Source organism: Lepisosteus oculatus, chromosome 16 (assembly GCF_040954835.1).
Source record: "Lepisosteus oculatus isolate fLepOcu1 chromosome 16, fLepOcu1.hap2, whole genome shotgun sequence".
Lineage (NCBI taxonomy): Eukaryota > Metazoa > Chordata > Actinopteri > Semionotiformes > Lepisosteidae > Lepisosteus > Lepisosteus oculatus.
The window spans coordinates 9,253,310-9,278,026 of record NC_090711.1 but is presented as its reverse complement, the minus strand read 5'-3'; the positions used below and the strand labels follow the sequence as shown (position 1 = coordinate 9,278,026).

At 37.0% G+C, this 24,717-nt stretch overlaps 1 protein-coding gene across 1 annotated transcript; it reads right to left on the bottom strand.

Moving 5' to 3' along the window:
* Positions 1-245: 245 nt before the first annotated feature.
* ptgis (prostaglandin I2 (prostacyclin) synthase) lies at positions 246-20,967 on the bottom strand. Its single transcript, XM_006639543.3, has 10 exons — positions 20,804-20,967; positions 14,101-14,224; positions 11,848-12,023; positions 10,024-10,167; positions 8,427-8,560; positions 5,436-5,617; positions 3,013-3,178; positions 2,547-2,728; positions 1,174-1,325; positions 246-908 (listed from the first exon to the last, which is right to left on the bottom strand). Exons 1-10 carry the CDS (start codon positions 20,872-20,874, stop codon positions 758-760), a joined length of 1,482 nt encoding a protein of 493 aa, XP_006639606.1. The 5' UTR covers positions 20,875-20,967; the 3' UTR covers positions 246-757.
* Between the last annotated feature and the right edge of the window lie 3,750 nt (positions 20,968-24,717).

Genomic DNA, 24,717 nt, shown 5'->3' with positions numbered 1-24,717 from the left:
CGAGCTATGTACAGTATGGAACTAGAGGTGTGTTTTCTATGGTTGTGTCCTTTAGTAGCTCTAGACAATGCAGATACTACATTTCCTTCTCTTCACTTCTGCAGGTTTACAAGGAAGACAGAAAGCTAAGAGTTATACATTTTCTATGGATCTATGCAAATCACATTATCTATAGAGTGTACTAATATCATCTTGTTTCAGGTAAGCCAGGCTCTAGACTTTAAAAACAACTCACAGATATCTCCTTAATGTGTAGCATGAAAAAGATGTTTATTAGAGATAGACATAATTAAAATAATACAAACATATCTATATTTACTGTATTTACAATGTGATGAATAAAATACAACTTTGTGATATAAATATCAGTATGATTTACAACAATATTAAATTACTCATTGTTCAATGTTTCAACAAAGCAGTACGGTGGCACAATGATTAGTATTGCTCTCTCACAGTGCTGGGGCCCTGGGTTCAATTCCTGGGGTGCTATCAGTGTGGAGTTTGCATGTTCTCCACACATTCACATGGGTTTCCTCCCACAGTGCAAAGACATACTGGTAGGTTAATTGGTTTCTTTAAAATTGGCACAGGTGGGAGTGTGTGTTTCTCTGTGTGCCCTGTGGTGGACTGATGTCCCATCCAGGGTGTACCCCACCTTGTGCCCCGTGCTTCCAGGCCACTGTGACCCTGAATTGGATGAGTGTTTACTGAAAGTGATAGCAATGGCGGAGGTGACATGCTGTTTTGCCAGCCGTTAGAGATGGCTTTTCAGTTTGTACTGAATCTCAAGGTCACCTTGTGGCTGCAGCATTCCGAACCCATAGCGACCTGCATCAATATCCGGCATCGGAGACCCTGGATCACAGAGCCTTATATCCAGGCAGGTCAGAACCATAAAGATGAACCTGAAATTACAGAAGGGGATTATTTCATTCCTCTGTAACATCAGCCTTACACTATTAGTCTTTTGGTGTTTTTAAAAAAAGGAAAATGTACACTGCATCTTTATATACAGTACAAGAGAAGGATGTATTGTCAAAATTAAGCAACTCAGGGTTATGTTCTTTATATCTATGTTTATATCTATGTTGCAGTAAAGAAAACACCATTACATTCCCCAGTTTACACTTCTGGAAAACTACCATACAGCAGTCAGTCTTTGATACTTACTGTTTGATGCTACTAATAGCAAAGGATCTGCCAACACATACGTTCTTCCCAGCTCCCCATGGCATTGTGTAGTATTTAAGTTTCTTCCCATCTTTAAAAAAGTCTTTCTTCTCTGTCCCGTCTGCATTCAGAAATCTGTCATGTTTGAACTTCTAAAAAAAAAAGCAAGTGGCAAAGAGATAATGTAACTTATCATTTTTTTTTATAGCCATTTGGAAATGACACTCCTTCTGCTTGCAAGCCTTTGTTTCAGCAACATAACAGTGCCAGGACAAAGCAGAAAAGGGGTTCGAGTGACACTGTCCTCAAGAAATCAGCCCATGAATTTGTGAAATGGTGCTTTTTGAAAACACTTGCCACTGGAAAACATATATCAATGTTCTGAAAAAAGCATTTGATTTAAAAAGAGAAAACAAGTCTTTGATTTTTATTTTGTGTTCTGATTTGTACCGTGGTCCCGTCTGATCATTTTGAAGATGTCAGCCTAGATTCAGTAAAAAAGGCTGAGGCTACTGTGAGCCGGACATCTTCCATAGCTGCAGAAATGCACTTCTGCAGTCCTTTCCTGTGTTAACTTGGATACTGTTATCACCTAAATAAATAATAAAATAATCAAACAATACCAGCTTGAACTTCTATGAGGTGGAGGTGGGGAGGTAGAACAGTGGCCCTATTTGAGCTTTTCTTACTGCTGTGTACAGGTCCAACACATCAATGAATTCTACGTGAACCTCTCACAGTGTCCATGAATTGAGTAAAGGGCACCAGTGTACTAAATTTGATTGTATTGACAGCCAACAATTGAAGTCAGGTCTCAAGAGCTGTGAGGCAGCTGTGCTAACCACTACAGCACTGTGCCACCAAATTTCAGTGCTCAATGCTAAAGAAATCCAATTTAAACCTTCAGTATTACACCAACAATATCACCACTTGTACGAAGAAAAATCCTCAGGAGCAACCTTAGAACTGGAAATTGCTAAATATTAATACAGATATTTCATGATGTCTAGCAGACAGCTTTGTGAAAGATGCTTTAATGTACTTTTACATTTGCAGTTGGGATACTCAAACGAAACCTGGAAACTGGAGAAAAATAAGATTTTGTCTTATTTTTTAGGTTGGATGAGCTCACAAACATTTGATCACTAACATTTGAAAAATGGACTAAGCAATACAGTTCTAAAATGACTGCACTTTACAATCCACAGTTAACTAATGCTGTGGTAAAAAAATGCCTGACCATATGTGGAAAGCATTTCCAGCATAGGTTCATCAATCAAATCCTGTGTGAAATGGTCAAATCTCCTTTAGAAACTCAACACAGCGGTGCTGCAATAGTCTGTTCCAGCAGAGGAAGAGGAATATTTAACTACCTTGGGCTCCTGGTGGATCTCTGGGTCCATCTGGGGGCTGAGATATGGGAAAAGGCAAATCCTGTCTCCTTTCCTCAGTTTGTACTCTCTTCCATCTGCTAACCTGATGGTCTTAGTCTGAAGGACTTCCCTGGTGATGAAAGGGGCTGCTGTCAGTCGGAGGGTTTCATTCAGAGCACTGTCTTCAAAAGAAAAGAAAGGATCAAGAATCACTTTAAGTCAAAGAATATACGATATTGCCCAAGTGAAAATCAAGATGGGCCGTTTTTGTGTCTTCAGATTTTTCATTTTCACAGCAGTGAAGCCCAGAAGTTTGAGTGACTGCACAGCCTACCCAGGGCAGATCCTGTCTTACAGAGCTTATCCAAGTTCTTTCATCCATGAAAGTACATTACTACAGTAGGTCTGAAGCAATATTTTATACATTACAATAATGATTATAAAAATTATTTTAACTCAAACTTACCAAACACTGGTGTCTTCTCAAGCATTTCTGGCCTGACAGTCTGTACTTTGCATGTCCTGTTGACTTCAGCTGTTAATTTGTGAAACTCGTTCTTCACAGCTGTCATAGCTTCTGGATTTGTCAATAGGAATGCCAACATCCAGAAGGCAGCGGGGCCTACATTGCCCTATAATAACAGTCTGTGTCAGGATTGTTGGACATACACAGTAAAATACAGTAAAGACAGTACAATAATAAATTATGAGAGGCTATGTTCTGCTTATTATGCTTGTCATTTGCAGATCTCTGCCAAAGAGTTCAACAGGCTCTCTTTAGTAGACAGACAGTTTGCACATTAAAATGTTTGCAGTGAACAATATTTTCTTGTTAAAGATTAGAGGTTCCAATACAATATCTACACTGGTAATTCTAGAGCTTTTATGTGGATCACATAACATCACTGGGAACAGTGGTTTTCAGTCCCGGTGATAGATTAATCCCTGTGTCTGCTGGATTGTGTTCCAACTGGGCCCTTATCCCCCTGAGCTACCTGGTACCTGTAACTGATCTGCTTGCTGGTTTCGAATTTTTCAGCACTTAGTCCTTGGTTTCAAATATACCTTAGTTAAAGTGGAACATGTTAAATACATAGAACTTACAGTCTCTCCTCAGGTTGATCATTTAGAATTGGCACAATTATTTCTGACTAAATTTCTGACTAAATGGTGCTTAATAAGCGATCAATTGATGATGAACAGACACAATACTAATGCTTAAGTCAAACTGGTTGTATTTCCCTTTGGACACCTCAGTGAAGGCTGTCCTGATTCACATAGGGTTTATACCAATTACAAATCCCATTCAGCTTTTTTAAGAGCTGAAGTCAAATTTTTAAATGACATCTCAAAAACAGACAACAGAGAGGCTTCCCAGGACCAGAACTGAGAACCATTGTACTTGGTTAAACTTGGTTAAAGAGCAGAAGAAAAGATTAAAACAGCATCTGGAATGGAAAAACTACAGGCAGCAATTAGTACTGGTGACTATGATCTCAGTTAGATAAAAACCACAGACACGGACACTCCAGAGTGAGAACTGAGGACTGCTGACCTAGACCACGATCCTTCAGAATAGCCCCAGGAGCCCTTAAGCCAGTAAGTGACTTGCCAGAGTTTTTTACTTGGGCAGTGTATTACAAGAAGTGGAATTTCACTTCCACAGAGGCAGAATATATTGTATTTGGCACAGACAGTCTTCGAGCCATCATATGATGTCAAGACATGGCTGGATCCAGGTGCATTGTAGATGCTAGTATATATTTGATATATTTTTTGAATTAGCTCAACTGTCTTTTTACTTGAGATATCTGTCAGTTTTGCCCAGAGTGAAATTATAAACGCAGCCTGATCTGCCAGCCCGAATTCATTCTGGCAGCTGCAAATAATGGTGTTCTTTGAGTCTTGCTTGCACACTTATTCCAGGCCTGGTGCCTGTCTGTTGGCAGTAAAAGTCTTTCCGACAAGAGCCTGCGTTTCTTTGCTAAGGCACACAGAGTAAAAGGTGATAAGCGGAGCAATGGAAATGGTAGGAGACAGGCTGTCATCTCCAATTGAAGCCAACTTGTAAAGTTGCACCCCCCTGGGAGAAGTAGCACCTTGGTCAAGGACAAAGGACACCTGGTCTTTTGGAGTCACAGGGCTCCATCTAGAGGACAAGAGGTGACATTACTTCTGAGGCGCATCTGAGGCAGTGAGGCTGTGACCTTGCGATTTTGCCTATTTTCTCTACTTCACACCAACCGTCATCATGCCAGATCCTCATGGAATTTTTAAATGTTCTGTTATGGGATCTCGTAATTTCCATTAGATGCTAAACTTTCAAACCAAGGCAAGGACTGTTGGTATGTGAACTCCATAAAATGGTATTTTCTTGTAACCATGCAAGATACTGTAGAGAAAGGCAACCAGTCGATATGTTTAACTATTAAAGAGTGTGCTGTATCCTTGTGAGTACAGGCACATTGTTTTAATTTCAATAAATAAAAAGCCATTTCAAATAAAAACATATAAACTTCAAGACTTGCATATGCCATTCTTCATTACTATCTTGTTTATTCTATAAAAATCTTTGAAATTGATCATTTACTATGTGCAGATTCTGCGAGTGAATGCTCTTAGGTATGCATTTGTATAGAGAATATGAAAACCGATAAACCTAGGAAGAAAACGCAGCACCTTAGGAAGAAATTAAATTAAATTCTTTAACAGTTCCATTCCCAACAGGGTATATAGATGTTTAATCCAAAGGTTTTTGCTGAAAACAAAACTGGACATAATAATTTCTATATTTTTGTATTTAAAGAAATCAAACCTGAATTAAGAGCAAAAAAAAAAGGAAAGAAAATGGGCAGCATTAAAGGAAGGAAATAAAATGGCGAACAGTACCTGTGTGGCCCAAAGCTGCAGTAACATTGCCCTTTGTTGCATTTTCTGATCAACACCCTGAGCGGTTAGGTAACGTCTGTAGCTTTCCAGCCAGGAGCTTGGGTTCATCTTGGAGTTCAACTTATTCTGGGACAGAAGATCCCAAAGACGCTCTTTGACAGTGCTGGCTACTTTCTTCTCATCTGTCACAAAAGAGAGATGAAGATGAGAAACACAGCCATCCCAGCATATCTGCAGTGACTTTGAACAGTGGAGGTGTCATTGCCTATCGGCTATGAGGAATTATCTGTTTCTTCTCTTTTTCTCTGTTTCATGCTTCTGTTGGAATATGTCAGCTACTCTGCAAAGTGTGCTATGTGAAAATAACTTTGGCAGGACAATCAGCAAATCTTAATATTTTAACAAACAGAAAGACGCCTGACAGGAATTCCTTGAGTCTGGCCAGGAGGAAACAAATTTTCTGCAGCCTCTTTGTTTACTGTTCTCTTCTACCTTTGAAATACAGCATGTTTGCCTTTTAAAGACCCCTACTGTAACACCACACTGCAGGAATTAAAAGGTTCTTCAATCTCATTCATGTCAGAAGTGTCGTCACAAATGAAATTCACTCCACTTTTTCAAACAGGTACTGGCAATGTACCAAAATCAGAAGGATATAAGAAATGTTACATCTCAACAATATATACATGGCATTTAGAAGTTCATTGTTATTTAAGCCCAGTCCTTTAAGGGATGGAGGTATTTTTTAGCATCATGCCAGATTTGCCTTTTTCTTCACTAGCATTATAAAAGTTACTGTGAGAAAAACACTGCTATGCAAGAGTCTTAGAAACAACCAGAACTGACCATTTATATATACATGAGATTCGCCAATATACTCAATGGCTCCCTAGTGTTTCTACTGTTATAAAACTCTAACTGTTATTAAAACAATATAGTTGAGAAAATAATAATAACAATAATTGCTTTTACTAATATAGTGCTTTTATATAGTGTTTTTCTGGACACTCCACTCAAAGCGCTTTACAGGTAACGGGGACTCCCCTCCACCACCACCAATGTGCAGCATCCACCTGGATGATGCGACGGCAGCCATAGTGCGCCAGAACGCTCACCACACATCAGCTCTCAGTGGGGAGGAGAGCAGAGTAATGAAGCCAGTTCAGAGATGGGGATTATTAGGAAGCCATGATTGGTAAGGGCAAATGGGAAAAAAATTGGCCAAGTTACACCCCTACTCTATCTAGTATCTAAAGATACACATCTAAAGTATCTAAAGATACTAAGCTTTAATTCATATTGCCTGAAGCTTTACAAAATGTGATCACAACAATTCTTGTACAGTACAGGCATCCAATATGAAGTGTAGCAGCGTCTCTACTACGTTAACTAGCCAAACCTAATTTACTCATTTTAGGAGTACTGATTCCACTCCATTGACATCATTTGTTCCTCCCTAAAGGTGATAGGTGCTTTTTGTACTGCAAAATGCAGATCTATAAGGATTAATTGTAACTTTAAAACACAAATTCAGTGCGATATCACCTTAGAATTGTATTTTTGCATAAAGTAGGAAAACAAAGCATCTAAAGTACAGTATTTGCACAGCTGTAAACTGCTGGTTTAAAAGAGAAAGGGTCTCTTGAAGTGTACAATAGTTTCAAGGTGCAGTATAAGTACTGTACAGTATATACCATATGTACCAGTGTTTCAACCTAATGGTGACTGATGGGATAAGAAAATGATTTTTTTCTTGATTGTCTATTGATAACAGTGTTCAAATAAGAATTTATTCAACTGAACTAAAAATCCTGACACCTGGGCTTTATTCCAGGTTTTCTCCTTCCACCACCCAAAAACATGCAGGGCAGGTTGGATCAGCTACATTGAACTGGACACACCTTATTCAGTGTGTCCAGTTCAATGTAGCAGCAGCCATATCACCCTGCAACTCACAACTGGCAACCCACTGAAGCTAAGCAGGTGTGAGCCTGGTCAGTACCTGGATGGGAGACCTCCTGGGAAAAACTAAGGTTGCTGCTGGAAGAGGTGTTAGTGGGGCCAGCAGGGGGCGCTCACCCTGTGGTCCATGTGGGTCCTAATGCCCCAGTATAGTGATGGGGACACTATACTGTAAACAGGCGCCGTCCTTCGGATGAGACGTAAAACCGAGGTCCTGACTCTCTGTGGTCATTAAAAATCCCAGGGTGCTTCTCGAAAAGAGTAGGGGTGTAACCCCGGTGTCCTGGCCAAATTTCCAATTGGCCCTTACCAATCATGGCCTCCTAATAATCCCCTTCTATGAATTGGCTACATTACTCTGCTGTCCTCCCCACTGATAGCTGATGTGTGGTGAGCGTTCTGGCGCACTATGGCTGCCGTCGCATCATCCAGGTGGATGCTGCACATTGGTGGTGGTGGAGGGGAGTCCCCATTACCTGTAAAGCGCTTTGAGTGGAGTGTCCAGAAAAGCGCTATATAAGTATAAGCAATTATTATTATTATTATTATTATTCCTATACTATTGTTAAGAAAAATTCTGTTTGCACTGTGCCCTGTGCCTACAGTGTGAGTTCAACTGATTGATAACCTCATAGATTGCAGGTAAAGAAATATGTTCCATGTTCTTGAAAGAATTTTGATTTCTATGTTTTCTTTATTTCTTTAAGATGACTGTCACTTAATGTTGAGATGTCCTTGTCGGTTTTTAAATGCTGTAAGTGTATTAATGACAAAACAAATAGAAACATGAAAAAAACAAATGGCTTTTTGAGGAGGACAGCTTCCGAGATTATGATATTTCAGCTTGTTCAGTGTTAAACAGCCAGTATGCACATGAGGTGTGTGGCAGCAGTTCTTTAATTCTTAAGAACATCTGATGCATTTTGAAAAAGAAGTATGAAGTAAAAAAATTGGAACTAGGTCTATACATATTTTTTTTAAAAAAGAAGCTGAATGTTAACATTTTTCAGTTTTAGTATATAGAATTACTTGTTTTCAATGTAGTTCTGGCCATTTTTGTCAGAAGCGCGTCAAATTTCCTAAATTCTTGAAAAATTTCCTTTGATATACTGATGTTGCCATTTTCTTCTGGCTCATCTCCAAATAATGTGAGGTATCCAGCTCTGGTAAGAGAAAACAGGAATAAAGTTAGTGGGTGGAAGGAACGACAGCAATGTCATATTAAAGGTTACACTGTATTATTAATTTGTGACCTGGAAAGTATTTACCTTTCAGTTAATAAGTTTGCTTGGACCTGTAATTCAATTTAAATGTTAACAAAAAGACTATGGCTCAACAAAGGAAAGGACTCTATGTAATAACATAAGGAATGTGCAATGACATTTAATGACATTTACTCAAAGTGATCAGAAAACATTTGAAATGCAAATTTCAAATGCCTCATCATACAGGGACAGTATCTTGACGATGCATTGTTTCACTTATTGTCGAATAAAACCGAATCTGATCTTACCAACAAACTACACCAAGAGCTCACAATTACACTTTATAAGAGCACAAGAAACAAACTTGTTAAGAATAGCCATTAATCAACTAACTGGCCCATTGATCTATCTGTTAATAAATTAATCACTTGTCAGGTCTTTATTTCAGCTTTTCCACACAAAGGTATTTTACTTTTGTGGATATGTATATACTTACTACTACCTACTAGAATGTCATTGGTTTCCAATACTCATTTCTTGTGTTTTGGTACTGTACTGTACCTCGCAATATATAGCTTTTATTTCATAATAAAAACTATATCAAAATGATTGCATTTAAAATTATGAGTACAGTCGGCGATATAATTGAAAAAATCCTGAAGTTATTTTCTGGCATCAATGGCAATACAACCTGCACAAATAACAAAACAGTATCTAAGCATGTTTTAAATGATTTTAGAATTATTACTATTCCAGTAATAGTAATAGATAATTCTATTATGAGTTATAGCAATAGATTATTCTATATCCTGTTGCCGGCCTTTGAATACTGATATTCAGTTATGTTCAAAATATCAGTTTGAATAGATTATTCAGGATTTAATTTGAATATTATTTTACTTTATGATTATTTCTTGATCTAACTAATTACTTAAGCAGATTTTCCTCATGTAAGGATTTAAAAGAACTAAGAAGGGAGAGTATCTGTGTAATGCTAGCTTCGGTACTCAATGCCTCATTTCTGTACTAGTGTCCTGTGTTCCACATCCCCATGACACTTTTTCCTAATCTTGTCAGCCACCGTTAGCAGTCAGAGTTAGGAAATCCCTTTAGAAGAACAAGAAGTGATGACATAGAACACACATACTCTGATAGGTAACAAGTGGAAAAATTAAATAACAGTGCAAAAGTAATTTGCCATTATAAAACTAAAACACTTTTTAGCACTGATCTAGAACATTGCAAACGTAAAACTGGGATATTTTCCTTTAAGCTTTGTTTTAGTTGTTTACAGTATTTATCTTGTTTCTCTTCAGTTATTTATAAACCATCTCCTTCTACTAAGTACATTTCTAAATTGTTTATCAAGCAGTTTAGATTAAAGTCTGAGTTTCCTTTCTGACCCACGAATGACTCCATACCTGAACAGCAGGCTGTAGCACAGGCTAAAGAGACTGTCATTTTTCCAGTTCCTCTTGTTTTCACAAACCTCTGACATCAGCAGAGCCTGAAGGTTTTTTTGCATGACCCTGTTTAGGGTGATGAGGCTTTTATCCTGGAAATGTCTGTAGGAACAAAATACTGAAAGGTTAGGGATTTCCCTCCCGATAAACATTTCACCATGACTAATACAACACTTCTGGAATCTAATGAATTGTTTATTCGTGCAATGTGTAGCCATATCTAGTCTTAGTGACTCCCACAATTGCATCATCACTTCAAAGTGGAACAAAATCCAGTTCTTCAACTCTGAAGGTAAATATGATAGTTCAATGATTTTGGATTGTCTGATTAGTTTTTCGTTTTTCATATTCCACGTTGGTGCTGCCTACGGACAGGCACAGAGGTAGGAGTGTTCAAAGACAAAAGAAATAAAAAAGCAAAAAAAAACCTCAGTTATCCAAAATAAAACTCCAGAGACAAAAGCGCAAAGCTGTTATGGCAACTGTTTCTACGAAGAAGCAAATACGACCCCTAGCTGTTTCCCACACAACTGTCATTTCAGGGATTAGGACGTTGTTTGCTTGTTCTTAATGTCTGTCTCAATGTCTGAAATGAATGGGACCTATTTTTCAAACACTGTGGATCTTAATTTCCCACTTCTTCCTATGTGGACTATAATGCCTACATAAGTTTTGAATACTGTATTAGCACCATTTAATTTATTTACGGAAAAAGCAACTTGCTTCAGTAATAATATTCAGAGAGCAGAATGTTAGTTCAGAAAAATTGTATACATAATAAAATGTCTTTAACTAGCTGCATGTTTTTCAGAAGTGAATAATACAGTATTACTTTTATCAACAATGGTTGTCTTCATTATTAATCTTAATGTAAATTAACGCTTTAACTTACATAACATTATTATATAATGATTGGCTAATTACCAAATGTCTCAGTTACAATAATTCAATACATAGTGAAAGTGGGTACCTGCTATAGTTTCCATAAAATTCCCAAATAATTAGTTTGCTCCAAAATGCTTTTCATTGCTCCTATTGTGTAAGCCCACATGATTACAGAGTTTTATCATTGTTGAAAACATTTTTAGTAAATATCATCCCAAATGTGCTGTATAAACATGATCTAAGGTTTTAAGAGTCGGTGTTCCCATTGATTCCATTTCACAAAAACTTAAAGGGTTCGTGGCACGTTGGTGCAGGCACATTACTAGAACAGTTTACACATCGTATTCAAGCCGGATTTGCTTACAGCAATGATCGCATTTCCTCACTGAGTCACAGGGGATTGGTTTTGATATAAATCAACTAAAAAAATAACAACAAAAGAAACCAACAAAAAATTAAGAAATAAAGCTGTAATAACAGTTATACTAAATATTGTATCAAAAAAGGCACCGTCCTTCTGATGAGACATAGAACCTAAATCCTGACTCTCTGTGATTATTAAAAATCATAGGGCATTTCACGAAATGCGCCGGGGTGTTACCCTGGTGTCCTGGCCAAATTTCTTCCCTTCCTCTATCAGTCATGGCCTCCTAATAATCCCCGTCTTGGAATTGGTGTTGTCACTCTGCTCTCCTCCCCACTGATAGCTGGTGTGTGGTGAGCATACTGGTGCATTAAGGCTGCCGTCGCATCATCCAACTGGGGGCTACACATTGGTGCTGGAAGTGGGATTCCCCATGACCTGCAAAGCCCTTTGAGCGGAGTGTCCAGACAAGAGCTACTGTATATAAGTGTAAGGAATGATTATTAATTATATGCAGAGACGTTGTTACTTACTGCCTCATCATTGCCTTCTCTGTTTCGGGGTTATGCTGTGGAAAATGAAGGTTGAATATTCTTTTCATGAGCACATGCGCGTAACGTGTGAAGTCGAAGGAAGTGGAATCCTTAATGATGGAATCGTAAGAGTTTGGATCCAACAAGACCGTCACATACAGCCCGGCGACACGTACCTGCGAAATCAGCACAAGTGCATGTTGGACTGAGATTTGGAACCCGCTCATTACTTTATTAATAATCTTCATGGACACCGTAAATAATCATGAATTAATCATTATTATCTAGGAACACCAGGAGAAGAACACGCAGTACAGACCCCAGTCGAATTCACTTTAATGTGCCTTCATCTAGACCTGTTCTGTAATCATCAAAGAAGTAACTATGAACAATAGAAATATCTAGATAACACAATCATACTTTGAAAGTGTGGCTATAAATTTATAACGAAGTCCAGCCAAATGACATAGGAAAATGATACACTCTTCATCTGAATTCAGACTCTTACAAGGTTATATTGTGTAGTAGAAGTAGTTATAAGGGTTAGTCTCAGAGTTTTGCCTTACTTTTTATGCAGCCTGTATCAAACATTCATGGACTGTATATAAAATATTTAGGTGATATCCCTGTGTTATTCCTGCTGCGATTTTGATGTGGTAGAACATAATAATGAGGTAACACCAATAAACTAGAGACAATGTCTTAAGGATTTGTGTAATTTCAGAATACTTGGGATAGGTTTCCTAGTTTTTCACAATAGTTTTAATGAAAACCAGTTTTAATCCAGAACCTCCCACGCACAAAAGGAAATAAATTGTATTCTATTGAATATAGTGGAAAAGAAACTCTGACTCAGAAATTCCATTTACGTTTCTGCGGTCTTGTTAAAGGTCTTATTGTTTAGCCTGATTGGTCTTCTCTTCTTTTTTTCCCACACAAGAGATAAGAGAGATATGACTTTTTGAGGCAGATATTTTAAATGTTTTTTAATGTGAAAAGGGAATTTTATACATATATTACAATATACAGGACATTTTCAAAACTCTCATCGACTTGACTCCACAGCTGTCCAAAGTGTGGGTGGAAAAGATAATAATTCTATGATCCTGCAGAAAAAAGTTTCTGTGACATGGGTCTGCTTTCTAAATTCCCTATTCGTGGAACATAGTAGCGTGTAAGACAGAACTTATAAGATTTTCTTTTTATTGAGGATCAGGAACTAATTGTTGAAGTGGACCTTAACTAAAAGGCATGTTATTAATGTTCATTCCCTTGATCCATTTGAAAGCCTTGATACTTGTTTAAGTGAGAAACAATCAGTTCTATGTGCTTTATTTTCAGGTCCATAACCTAGTCTGTGTCACAGAGTCTACTCATCCATCAGGCCATCAGAATGTGAAGGAAGATTATTAGAACTTGATGGTGGTGACTGATTTGTCATTAAATATCTAATAAAATGTATCAAGTTTTTCCACACTATTTACACTTAAATGTAAAATATATTAAATTCCATAGATTTGATTTACAGTACACAACTAAAGCGCTAGTAAGAATATGAGACAGTCCAGAGGGCACCAGAACAACATTACTTTACAAAGAAACATGTTAAATACCCGATTGAAATGTGCCAAGTGTTTTAGGACCATTTCACTCGGTTGGCAGCTGGAAGCTGGAATTATCAGGAATCTCTTCCAGAACATCCAACCTACTTCCACACATTATGTAAAGAAATTTTCTTTACTCTGTTTGAAAAACAACCCAAACATTGGGTTGACTTTGTTAATGAATACTTGAATCAAGTCTATTTGTAATGTTCTCGGCTCAAGGCTAAAGAGATTAATTTAGTTTAAATTTCTTTCCTTTAAACATGTACATAAATAATTAACTGAAAAAAATAAACCACAGGTATACAAAACAATGAACAAAAAAGTCCTTAAAATGAAAAGTCATAAAATGTCACGTCTAAAAAAGAAACGACAGGCTTTAGTGTGAGAAATAATTTTTAGATTACCTTTAACTGTATGTTGCAAATTGAATAAAACACCTAGAGGTGACTACAACCCTGGCTTCATTTCATTATATGCCTATATTATAATATAGATATAAAATCATATATTATATCTTTACTCTATAAAAGCTATTATTCCATTTAGCATGCCCTGGAACATTAATTTATGGCAAATGTACTAGCCAGCCTCAGGGGTGGAGGTGAAATATTGTCTCTTTTTCTACTATGCAAAAAGCTGGCTTTACCGTGAAGATTTTCCCATGTTTGCTCTTCATCCGAGTTAAAAACGTGGCGGCATCTTTTCCAAAGTCAATGGCATGGCCCAGCCAGGGAACGAATCCTTTATCCAAAGGTGGCTCTTCCTTTGATCTGAATAAAAAAGCGAGGTTCACATTTGTTCGCATTAGAAGTCTGTTTCCGAAGGTGCTGTTCAAATTGGTAATGGTCAAACGGTAAAGTATGAGAATTGATGCACAACCTGATGACAGCTTGTATTATTAAAAGTACTTTTAAGGATCAAACCTGCAAAACGTGTATTTGACTTACATAGGTGCTGTCTACCTTGTGAAAGTGATTTACAACCAACTCAGGCAGTAAAAAATATTATTCATTTGGAGGCCCTGTTAGAAATAATAACTCCAGGAACAGTTTTACAAATAACCAAGAAACATTTTACTCAGATTTCATGTTGGTCAAACTATATATTCAGTGCAGTGTATTCAGTGTTCTGTTCCCAAATTGCACACTTGTATTTTTAAGTAAAGCAGTTTGGCAAGTTTAAGATACTTAAACTTTATATCAAACACGTATTAAAAATTGATACATAAACATAAATCTAACACGTTAGACTAATTTGTATCCTACTTTTCAGGCAGAAAACTAATCCTCATTATTGCCTCGAAGTCTGAACTGCTAGCCTAGTTTTCACAATTATTTCCTTCATTTGATGCAGCCATTTTCACTGTATAACCCAAAGGGATTTTCAGATGTTTCTTTCTATTAAGTCTAGTATTACAGTACTTTGTGTTATTTATGTTCTCTAGAAGTGAAGAAGAAACACTTCTAGATTATGCATAAATCTAAGCTACACAGTCACAGGCTACAAAGCTCAAAAACACTAGAAAACCATTCACATGTTTACATACAAGACAGGGGTATCAGGCTGTACATACAGTATGTACAGCATGTCAAACAAAGAAGGGAGTATAGAACACAGATGGAGAGCATAACTAAAGTTAAAAATGCCGCAATAACAAGTAATTATGAATCATGCCAGTAATATGATCTTTTGCCTGTGTCTAGTTGGGCAGCCAGTGCAACTCTAGATGAACCCAGAATGCCCACTATCATCATGCTACTCCTTTTCTTTTTCTGCCAATGGTGTTTATCTTGGCCTGGGTCTACACCTGCACAGGAGGGTGATGTCAACTATCTGGACTCCCAGAAGTCAGGAAACTCATGTTTAATTAGGGCACTGGATTCATAGCTTGCTTAAAGTGATACTTCACAGAAACGTACAACACCCACCTGATACTGCAAATACTGAAAGATTTGTAAGCACCCCAGAAATCATATCCTGAAGGTGGGGCCTTTAGGTTTGAAGGCTGAGTGTGAAAATGTGTTGTGTTTACCCCCTGTCTTAAGGAGCCTGTTCAAAATCCATTCTACTGAGATGCAGTGTATTCTCAAAAACATTATATTAGCTGGCATGCATTGCAAACTGGTAGGACAAGAGAACCAGTAAGTTTCCTGGTCCTGTTGGAACCGGCTTGTCAGTATAGCCATCTGGTTCTGTGCAGGGTACAGGCATCCCTGAGAACACCACTGACCTGTGTCCTGTCTTTAGCTTGCATGCAAGGGCTTTGAATTCGTTCAGCAGGGAGTGTTTGCTTTTTCTGCCAATGGTGTTTATCTTGGCCTGGGTCTACACCTGCAGAGGAGGGTGATATCAACTATCTTGACTACCAGAAGTCAGGAAACTCATGTTTGCTTGCAGAAGCCGAGAAACTTTGCTTGCTTGCAGAGATCGTTCACAGAAAAGTATGAAGTTTTCTTCTCTGAACTTCTCTTGAGCTAGTAAGTTGCTTCTTACAAGCACCCGAGCAGTAACAACTATTTTGTAACACCGCATGCAAATTCATGCATAATATGCTAGATGGGACCTGTCTAAAACACTGTTCAATTTTAATATAACATTAGTCAGCATAAAATATTCATGTTTTGTTTTATGTTATTTTTCTTTGAGGTTGCACATTAATGACTCATTTTCCTTCTTCGTACATAGTCAATGGTTCATTATTCAATGGTTCATTTCTACTAATAAATTCCATAAACCTGTTACAGATGATTATTCAGGTTTTTTCCATACATTCATTTCCTAACTATTTCTCTCAATGCAGGGTCGCGGGGGAGCCTGAGCCTATCCCAGTAAGTAACAGGAACAAGCCAGGATACACTCTGGACAGGATGCCATCTCAGGTCAGACACAGACACAGATACTTACACAGGGGACAATTTTCCCAGAAGACAATTCACCTGCTAGCATGCATTTGGACTGAGGGAGGAAATGAGAATGAGAATACCCCGCCAAACACAGGGAACCGCAAATGGAACCAGGACCCCAGCACTGAGAGACAGCATGTTAACCACTATGTCATCATGCCTCCCCACAGACTTTATACTGAAGAAAAAAAATACCACAAAAAAGTACCAGGGGAAAGTGATTACTAGGTCAAAGTCAGAGTTCAGACCACATACATAGTTTAAGCGTGTTAAGATAAAGATGTCAGATTAAATTTTATCATTGGTGTTATTTGTGGAGGCTGGAAAACAAATCTTCAGTAATAATGAGAATTATTTTTTCGTCTGTAATTTTTTAACTGTGTTACACACTCTTGTTTTAAAATTAGAATGTACTGTATATCAGTCATGGAAGTATTGAAAAATGGTAACAACAAAACCACCTAGATATATTAAATAAACACAGTTGTACTGCATCCTTTTCCACTTCTGAAATAAAGGTCTGCACTTGCCATCCTCAAATATATTTTCTGAGGAATGTCCATTTAAGGATTTGTCCTTAAACCTTATATACACATCTGCAATTAATCCCCTTAGTGCTATTTGCTGAGGAAACAAAGACAGTACACCCTTAGATGTAATGTGTTTACATCAAGTTTAGTGAAAAACATTTTTTCTGGCGTAGTTCCTCTTACAGCATTCTTAGAAGTCACTTTCCATTTATGTCAGCCTGTTTATACAGTAGATCTATCCATTGATGAGATTAATATCACATTGGAACACATCTGGAACAATTCTGAAATATGTCAAACTAATAAAATGCATTTAACCCCACATAAAAGTTTTCTGTGGTTCTCGGTATTGTACATTGGTAATCAGGGCAGTGTGGGAACCTTCTTGTTTCTGGGAATGTCCAGAAGATCATATTCTGTAAGAAAATCTTTTCCTCTTTATCTGGGATATCAGAGAGATATCACCCTGACCACAGTTACTTTTATTACATGATGATTCATCTTTGAAATTATGTGTTTTGGAAAAAGGATGTGGTTAACAGGTCCTACAGCTGCCAAAAACAATAGCAGGTCATTGACTGACCTCTGGTGCTCTTTCTTGGCGTCAGTGGTCTTTCCTAGACTCTCAACATTTTTTTTCCAGAACTTTCCACGGTCCATTTTCACAGTGACAAGATACTGACAATTAGATCACAGTAGTCAGCATTTATCTTAGATTAATTGTGTTTTTTATTCTTTTTTAGATATTTTCTATCCCCATCATTATTGCAGCTGTAAGCTAAGTTTAGGAGGGACTGTTTTTGATTACTGTTTCTTGATTGTTTATAAAAATAAATAAAAATATCTAAAAGAACCACCGGGTAAATTTGATAAATAGGAGCCACATTAAAGACTCGTCGTTTAAGGATAGAATTCTTAAGCACCAAAGAAAATGTAAGCTCTCTGTTCTCTACGTTAAAAGATTTTCATTTGCAAAAATTAAATACCCTTGGGCATTTCAGCCATTTGAACTTTTAGCTTCTGATTTACATCATAAAATGTTTTTGTTGCTTTAAAATTTGGGTAAGAAATGTAGAGGCAATTTTTTCTATAAATAGCAACATTTTAGGTTTATGACATGAAATATTGCATTAAAACCTTACCTTTTTTACAACCCATTAAATTGGAAATGTTTATTCTTAATAATAAATAATTAAAAATAAGAATTAATCTTTACAATAATGCCGGAGTGAAATGAATTAAATTTTTCTTAATTAGATTTAGGGCCATTTCCAGTTGTTCATAATGCTCCAATGTATTTCTTTTAACATTTGTATCTTAGTCTTGTATATCTAATTGGCTTCAAATACAGTGATACTTCACAATTATGTCTGTTAAATATGTTTGTGCCCATCTCACTTTATTACATACAAAATGGTTTATTTACCTCCGATTAGTTCATTTATATTGGGGAAACAATTATTACAAACTGAATAATGAATTTTGCAAAAAAACTTTGTAAGTAGCAGAAGCAGGGGAAAATTCAAATGTCAGGAATTGACAGTGTCATGTATTTTAGATAATTTAATTATTTACCATGTTAAATTGCCAAAATATTGCTCACTATAGAGATATACAGTACAAGCTGATCTTAAAAATAATCTGCTCTGTCATTGATATTCATCATATCATAGGAATCATAGGCTACAACCATAAACTAATGATTAAGGTTTCAAAAGGGTATGTTAACATAAAGCAATGTAAAACACATTTAAAGAGAAATAAACAGAACTTGATTCTTGAGAAACAGACATTTTTGTTTTGCTATTATTTATTAGTAACCAAAACAGTGCTTAGGTGAAAATTATGTTCAGGTATAAATCTATAATTCAGAGTCAGAAAAAAATACCTTATCCGTATTGTCACAAAACATTTGTAATTGTGCAATTCAAGTCATGTGTGCTTCTAAAATATTTCAGTGGGTGGATACAAAAGTAAGCACGAGATAACAAGGCTGAACAATGAATTTACAGAACACAATTGGACGAGATAAAAATCTTTACAGCAAAGACTTCATGCAGCAAAGTATTTTAAAAAAATTTGGGGGGGGATACAAAACTTACATTTAAATACTTGTGTTGGCTTTAGGTCAGATACGAAAAGGAAACATTTGTCTCTTCCAATTATTTGATTGTTGATTACATTTATTGTAGTGTAATCAAAGCTGCAATCAAAGAAAGCACAGGTTTGTTCCACACGCTTTCTTTCTTTTTTCTCTTCAAGGCTCCGTCTAAACCACAAACCCCACCACGAAATTACTGACTAATTTCTTTTTAATTTCTCCATTATTTTAATGGCAACCACTCAACAATAGACTAATTCAGTTCTAATTTCGGTTCATTTACAGATTGCTGCCTTCCACTCTTCCCCTGGAATACATTGCCAAGATATCCATCTGTTTAGCCCACTTTTTCCTCCTCCTTCATTGTCTCTTTGGGTTTTTCCTATCCCAGCCTATTTTCAGATTTCTGGTCTCTCCCCCTCTCATAGGCACTTGAAGGAATTTTCATAGCCAAAATTGTGATTATGTTCTTATTACTTTACCACACAGAAACAGCTTCTGCCTGTTGATAGCTAGGAATCTGCATTGCATTACTTTATAATGTATAATAATATAATGTTTCTTTATTAGCCCTGTACAATTTCTTGCATTAGGAATTTGTCTTTTCACATACCCCAGTTTTTCTCCATGGAGACACAGACACACAGACAGGGAGAGAAGCGTGGGGTCAGAGCGCAGGGTCTGCCATTGTACAGCACCCCTGGAGCAGTTGGGGTTAAGGGCCTTGCTCAGGGGCCCAACAGAGTAGGATTCCTCTGCCAGCCGCGGGATTTGAACCAGCAACCTTCCAGTCACAGGCGCAGAGCCACCGCTCCGCCCTTTAGGTGAAGCACCTTGCTCAAGGCTACAGCGGCATCATCTCATGTGGGATTTGAACCCACAACCTTCCAGTTCTAAGTCCTGGAGCTCTAACCAGTGCTGCCTTTTCTTATTAAAGCTGTGTAAGAATAATAATAAGAAACTGTATGTGCGGGAGGAACTGTTCTCTAGAAAGTACATAAATGAATCATTTCAAGACCAGATGTCTTATGGATTACACATGGTACGGAAGGGTCCCAGCTGTAATCGAATTGCACAATTCCCTCCAACTCTGCATCCCAGAGGGGCCAGCAGGGGGCGCTCACCCTGCGGTCCATGTGGGTCCTAATGCCCCAGTATAGTGACGGGGACACAGGTCACCCTGTAACCTGGAGGGCTACTACCCTGAGGACTGGAGAGTCCAGGGCATCAATTTCACAACCTGTCATTCTTCCCTCTGATCTAAGGAATTCAGGTTCTGTCTAGTTGCGTGAACCTGAATTTTGAGCTTTTTAGCTTGAAAAACAAGTCTTTCACGCATGGGTTTCTTTCCATGTGGGTGTTCCATCATTGTGAGAAATGAATTGACATTTCTGCCTTACACTTGCACCTTCTAATTTTACCCCTATTGCTTGTACTGCCCTCTCTCAGTGTCTCAAACACATGTGTAAAAGGAGTTTGCTGCAGATTTATTCTTGGAACTTCAGATGTGCATGTTGTATCTGAAGTAACATTACAGTATTAGGAGTCTACATTTATAAAATGATCACTAGCATACAGCTCCAAATTTTGACCACCACTAGAAACACACGCACATTGTCATATATTGCAAAAGAGACATAACATTTAGGGTTATCTGAACTTCAAAAAAAGTCATCAGTTGCTAATTAGGTTCAGAATGAGAAACTTGAAATCTCAGGTAGTAACCATTTGCAAAACAGACTTTTGTATAGAACAAAGAAGAAGTTGTAACAGTTTTTTGCAGATTGGATTTCTAAGTATGAGGTCATTACTCACCTAGATCGATTTGTAACAATTAAGAAGAGAGCGAGGAGAACTTGTATAATGATAAGCGCTGTCCAGATCATTGCAATAGTCTTCTACTGATGTGATGCTGGTTCTGATTTTGTATTGAGCTGTTAGCAAGAGGAGAGGTAGCAACAAGTGGACCTTTTGTACTGCAGCACAGCTACAGTATGTGAGGAGAGGAGGTATGTGTCATAAGGGATTGCGTAATAGCAGTGACATCGACAGGGGTGTTGCAAAACTTGTCTTTCAGTCCTGCCTTTCACATTGCAAAGGCCTGTGCACTGCTGTTATACCGAAGGTATTAGCTCAGGACAAATCTCCAGCTGAATTCTCACTCTCTGATGCCGTCATGACATCGATTAATTAGATCACTTTGTTCTGGGAATCTGAATTATAAAGATGATTCTTAACATGGCCAGTACAAAATATCTTAAGATCCACACAGAAACAACAACACATTTGCATACAGAATAACTATGGAATACACTGCTGTTTGATGGTTGACATTTTCCGTTGTTCTACTTGATCCTGATAGATCTGTATTATATAGTACAAAAGGCAGCATTTTAGCTTTATGGATCTGTCAAGAGAAAAAAAATGATAAAGAGAACTTGAGAATGAATCAGCTTAATTTGTTTTCTAAATGTAATGGATTAGCTACAATGAAACTTTTAAGTACATAATACAGTTGTATGCAAAGTACCACACATTAAATTAAGCATGCTTACATTATATCGTATAGATAATTATATAATGAGCACTGATGTTAACATATATCAACTAGATGGAAAGAAAGGTAAAACTATTCATGGGTATTTGTTGGACTCAGAGCTATATAATTTTGCCAGATCATTTACTTGTACTGTTTGTTTTAGTGCTCTACAGATTAACCTCTAATATTCTCTAAAATTATCCCCCAGTAATGAGATTACAGTGGTTTTGAACTGAGCTGTGCTTTTCATTTTTGTTTTATGAGGAAATTCAAGGTTAAAATTACTGCATTCATATAAAATATTAAATGCAATGTAAGCTATTACATTAATAAGAAACAAACTTATTAACATAGTGTTCTGGGTCTCCATACTATAAATGACCAACTACCCATTTGAGAGTGTATAGAAAAACTATATCCCCTGTTAAGGTGGCATTCACAGCTAAATTGTAAAGCACTCTTCTTAATAAGAGTTAATGAGGCTAATTAGTGCTTGGAGTAACCCTCTTATTGCAAACATTTGGTAGCCTGTGTTTATGTGGTTTTTACATTCAGTTACAATGTATCAGATCTTTGCGAACAGATTGTGAATATACAAAACATTATTTATACTGAACAACCTTAGTTCCTATAATATCAGTAGATGTACTGTATGCATACCTTATGTTTCATATAGAATTCCAGGACTGGTCTTCATCAAAATCAGAATAATCCTAACAAAACAGAGCACGTGCTGTCCGTGATACCCTCAACAACAGGGCCATCATGAGCAGGGTCTGAGCTGTAGAGCTGTTTCTGTTTTAAGAGGTAAAAAAGAGCAAACTGAGAGTCCATGAAGATATTACCCTAAAATCTGTATCCATAGCTGCACTGTGCCAGAGAAGTCATGTGGGCCCAAGCTATTTAGAATTTAAATATGGACAGCTTTTTCTGTGGGTTTAAACTACATAGTAAGAGTTTTTTCCATGATCTCTGGCCCACAAGACATTTGTTGGGACAGCCCACAGGACCACCTACTGTACAATGGCCAGTGCAAATGCTGAAAGATTAAATACCATCAAAACACACACTGTCAGATTCAATCAAACCAGGAGGCTTTCTCAGCACACCTGAGAAATGACAGAAGTACTGGATAAAATAGATTTTTCACTCTGTGATAAATTAGCTTCAGCAGAAGTCTCTGGGGTCAGATGGTGTTGAAACAGGTCACTGAAGCCTGAGAACCCATGGTGTAGGAATACCATGAATATTGTGTAAAATACTGGATTCAAGCTTTGATTCATTGATTCCATTAAGGGTTGATCATAATCATATTTGTGAAGTAAGAATGTTTTGGGGGATAGTGTACGTGGGTTCCTTACACACAATCAGCTTCTCAAAACTCTCAGACCACACGTTGATGAAGTTTTTCTGTATATTTTAATTACTAAACTAAGGCTCAATTAAGATCATGAGTAAAAGAAACTGAACGGCAAACTTTGACTCATGTTTAGATTAGGGAAAATATATGACCCCACCAGGACTTCTAAGATTTTCTTCTAGTTTATAAGATCAGCTTTGTACAGCCCCATTCAGAGAGCGGAAGAGCTATCATTTGTCTTTTTTGTTTAGTGCTCATTAAAAACAGATGTTTTTTCTGCTTTCCTGTTTTGCTTAACCAAAGGAAAACATCAAATAATTGGACATGCTTAATTCTGTTTATTTATGCTTTGTCCTGCAGATGTCTCTTTCATCAAAATAAGTTTCCCAATTATTTAACAAACACGGTGAGTACATTTGAATACGTAAAACTATGTAATAGAAAATGACGCACTGTAGAGTATTTTACAGAATTTCAGAAAATTATTTGGATTTTTCCTCATTGTCTAAATATTTAGGAAAATATTTGTTTTCTAACATCTAACAAGGCGTCACAGATATATGTTGTGATGTAATACATTTCAGCTCTGCTCACCAGCATTATTGAATTCTTGTTGTTTGACGTCACAGTCTGACATTCAGCATACAGTGACTTAGCATATGCAGTGTAATGTGACTGCTGCTCACATTGGAGAAGACATAAAATATGGCAAGACTAAGATGAGTCAGTGGGACTCAGGCACAATGAAGTTTTCTTGAAATGACATTAGACTGTTAATATTTTCTACCGATGTGTTTGGTTATTTCTAACTGGCAAATTAAAGTAATGTGTACACAGGGAAAAGGGTTGCATTCTACCTCCTTTTTATTGTATATATTTTTTTTTTAATAATTATAATAATTACTTATAGTTTTATATGGCAGTTGTTGCCATATTCTTGTATTTTTCTAAGAAATGTTCATATGTCGAACGGCTTTGGTTTCTGTTTGTACATGAGGAATGAAAATATTTATTACAAACACTCTGAACAGGAACTAAAACATCCTGAAAACTATACTATAAAAAACCTAGCAACAAATAAACTAATACATGTTGCATAATGCATATGCAGTAAGTCAAACAAATAGTGTTAGATTTTAACATGACGATTCTACACAGTCTTCTAGAGCTTACGACAAGGCTGCATAGATAAACTTATCATTTATTTTTATAAATAAAATATATGAAGATGAATCCAAAGGTATATAGAAGACTTATTATTTTATTAACCAGAATACCTAAGCTTTGTACTCATAATAAAAGTTAAAAAAACTAAAATATAAATTGATTTTGGGCATACCAATGATACAAAGCATACAAATTCCAGTCCAGAGTAATGTAATTTGTTTTTTAATGTTTTCAGAAACTGCCATCCTGTGCTCATGGGGTTCCTTCACAAAGCAGGCTCAGCTAATCGGTTGTCACTGCCATAAAGAGTTCTACAGTATGTTCTCTGTAGCACAGCTCTGAGCTTCTGATTGGTTCAAGGCACAAAGCTGCATGCAGTACATGTTCGTCTTTCACAATGTTGCCAGTTTTTTTACGAGAGCTATATTCAGAGTATTTGACCTTTTGCATTCAGAGCTGGGGAGGTGCCCTGTCCTTGCAGAACAAAAACAAGTTGAACAAAGTGATCAGGACTTCTGACAAGAATACCAGCGCATCCCTGGACTCAATAACATGTCTAACTTAACAAATATTATTAATCTGGCACATAAAATCATAAATGACCCCTCTCATCCACAATTTTTAGAATCTAATCTCTTACCCTCAGGAAAGAGGTATCTTTCC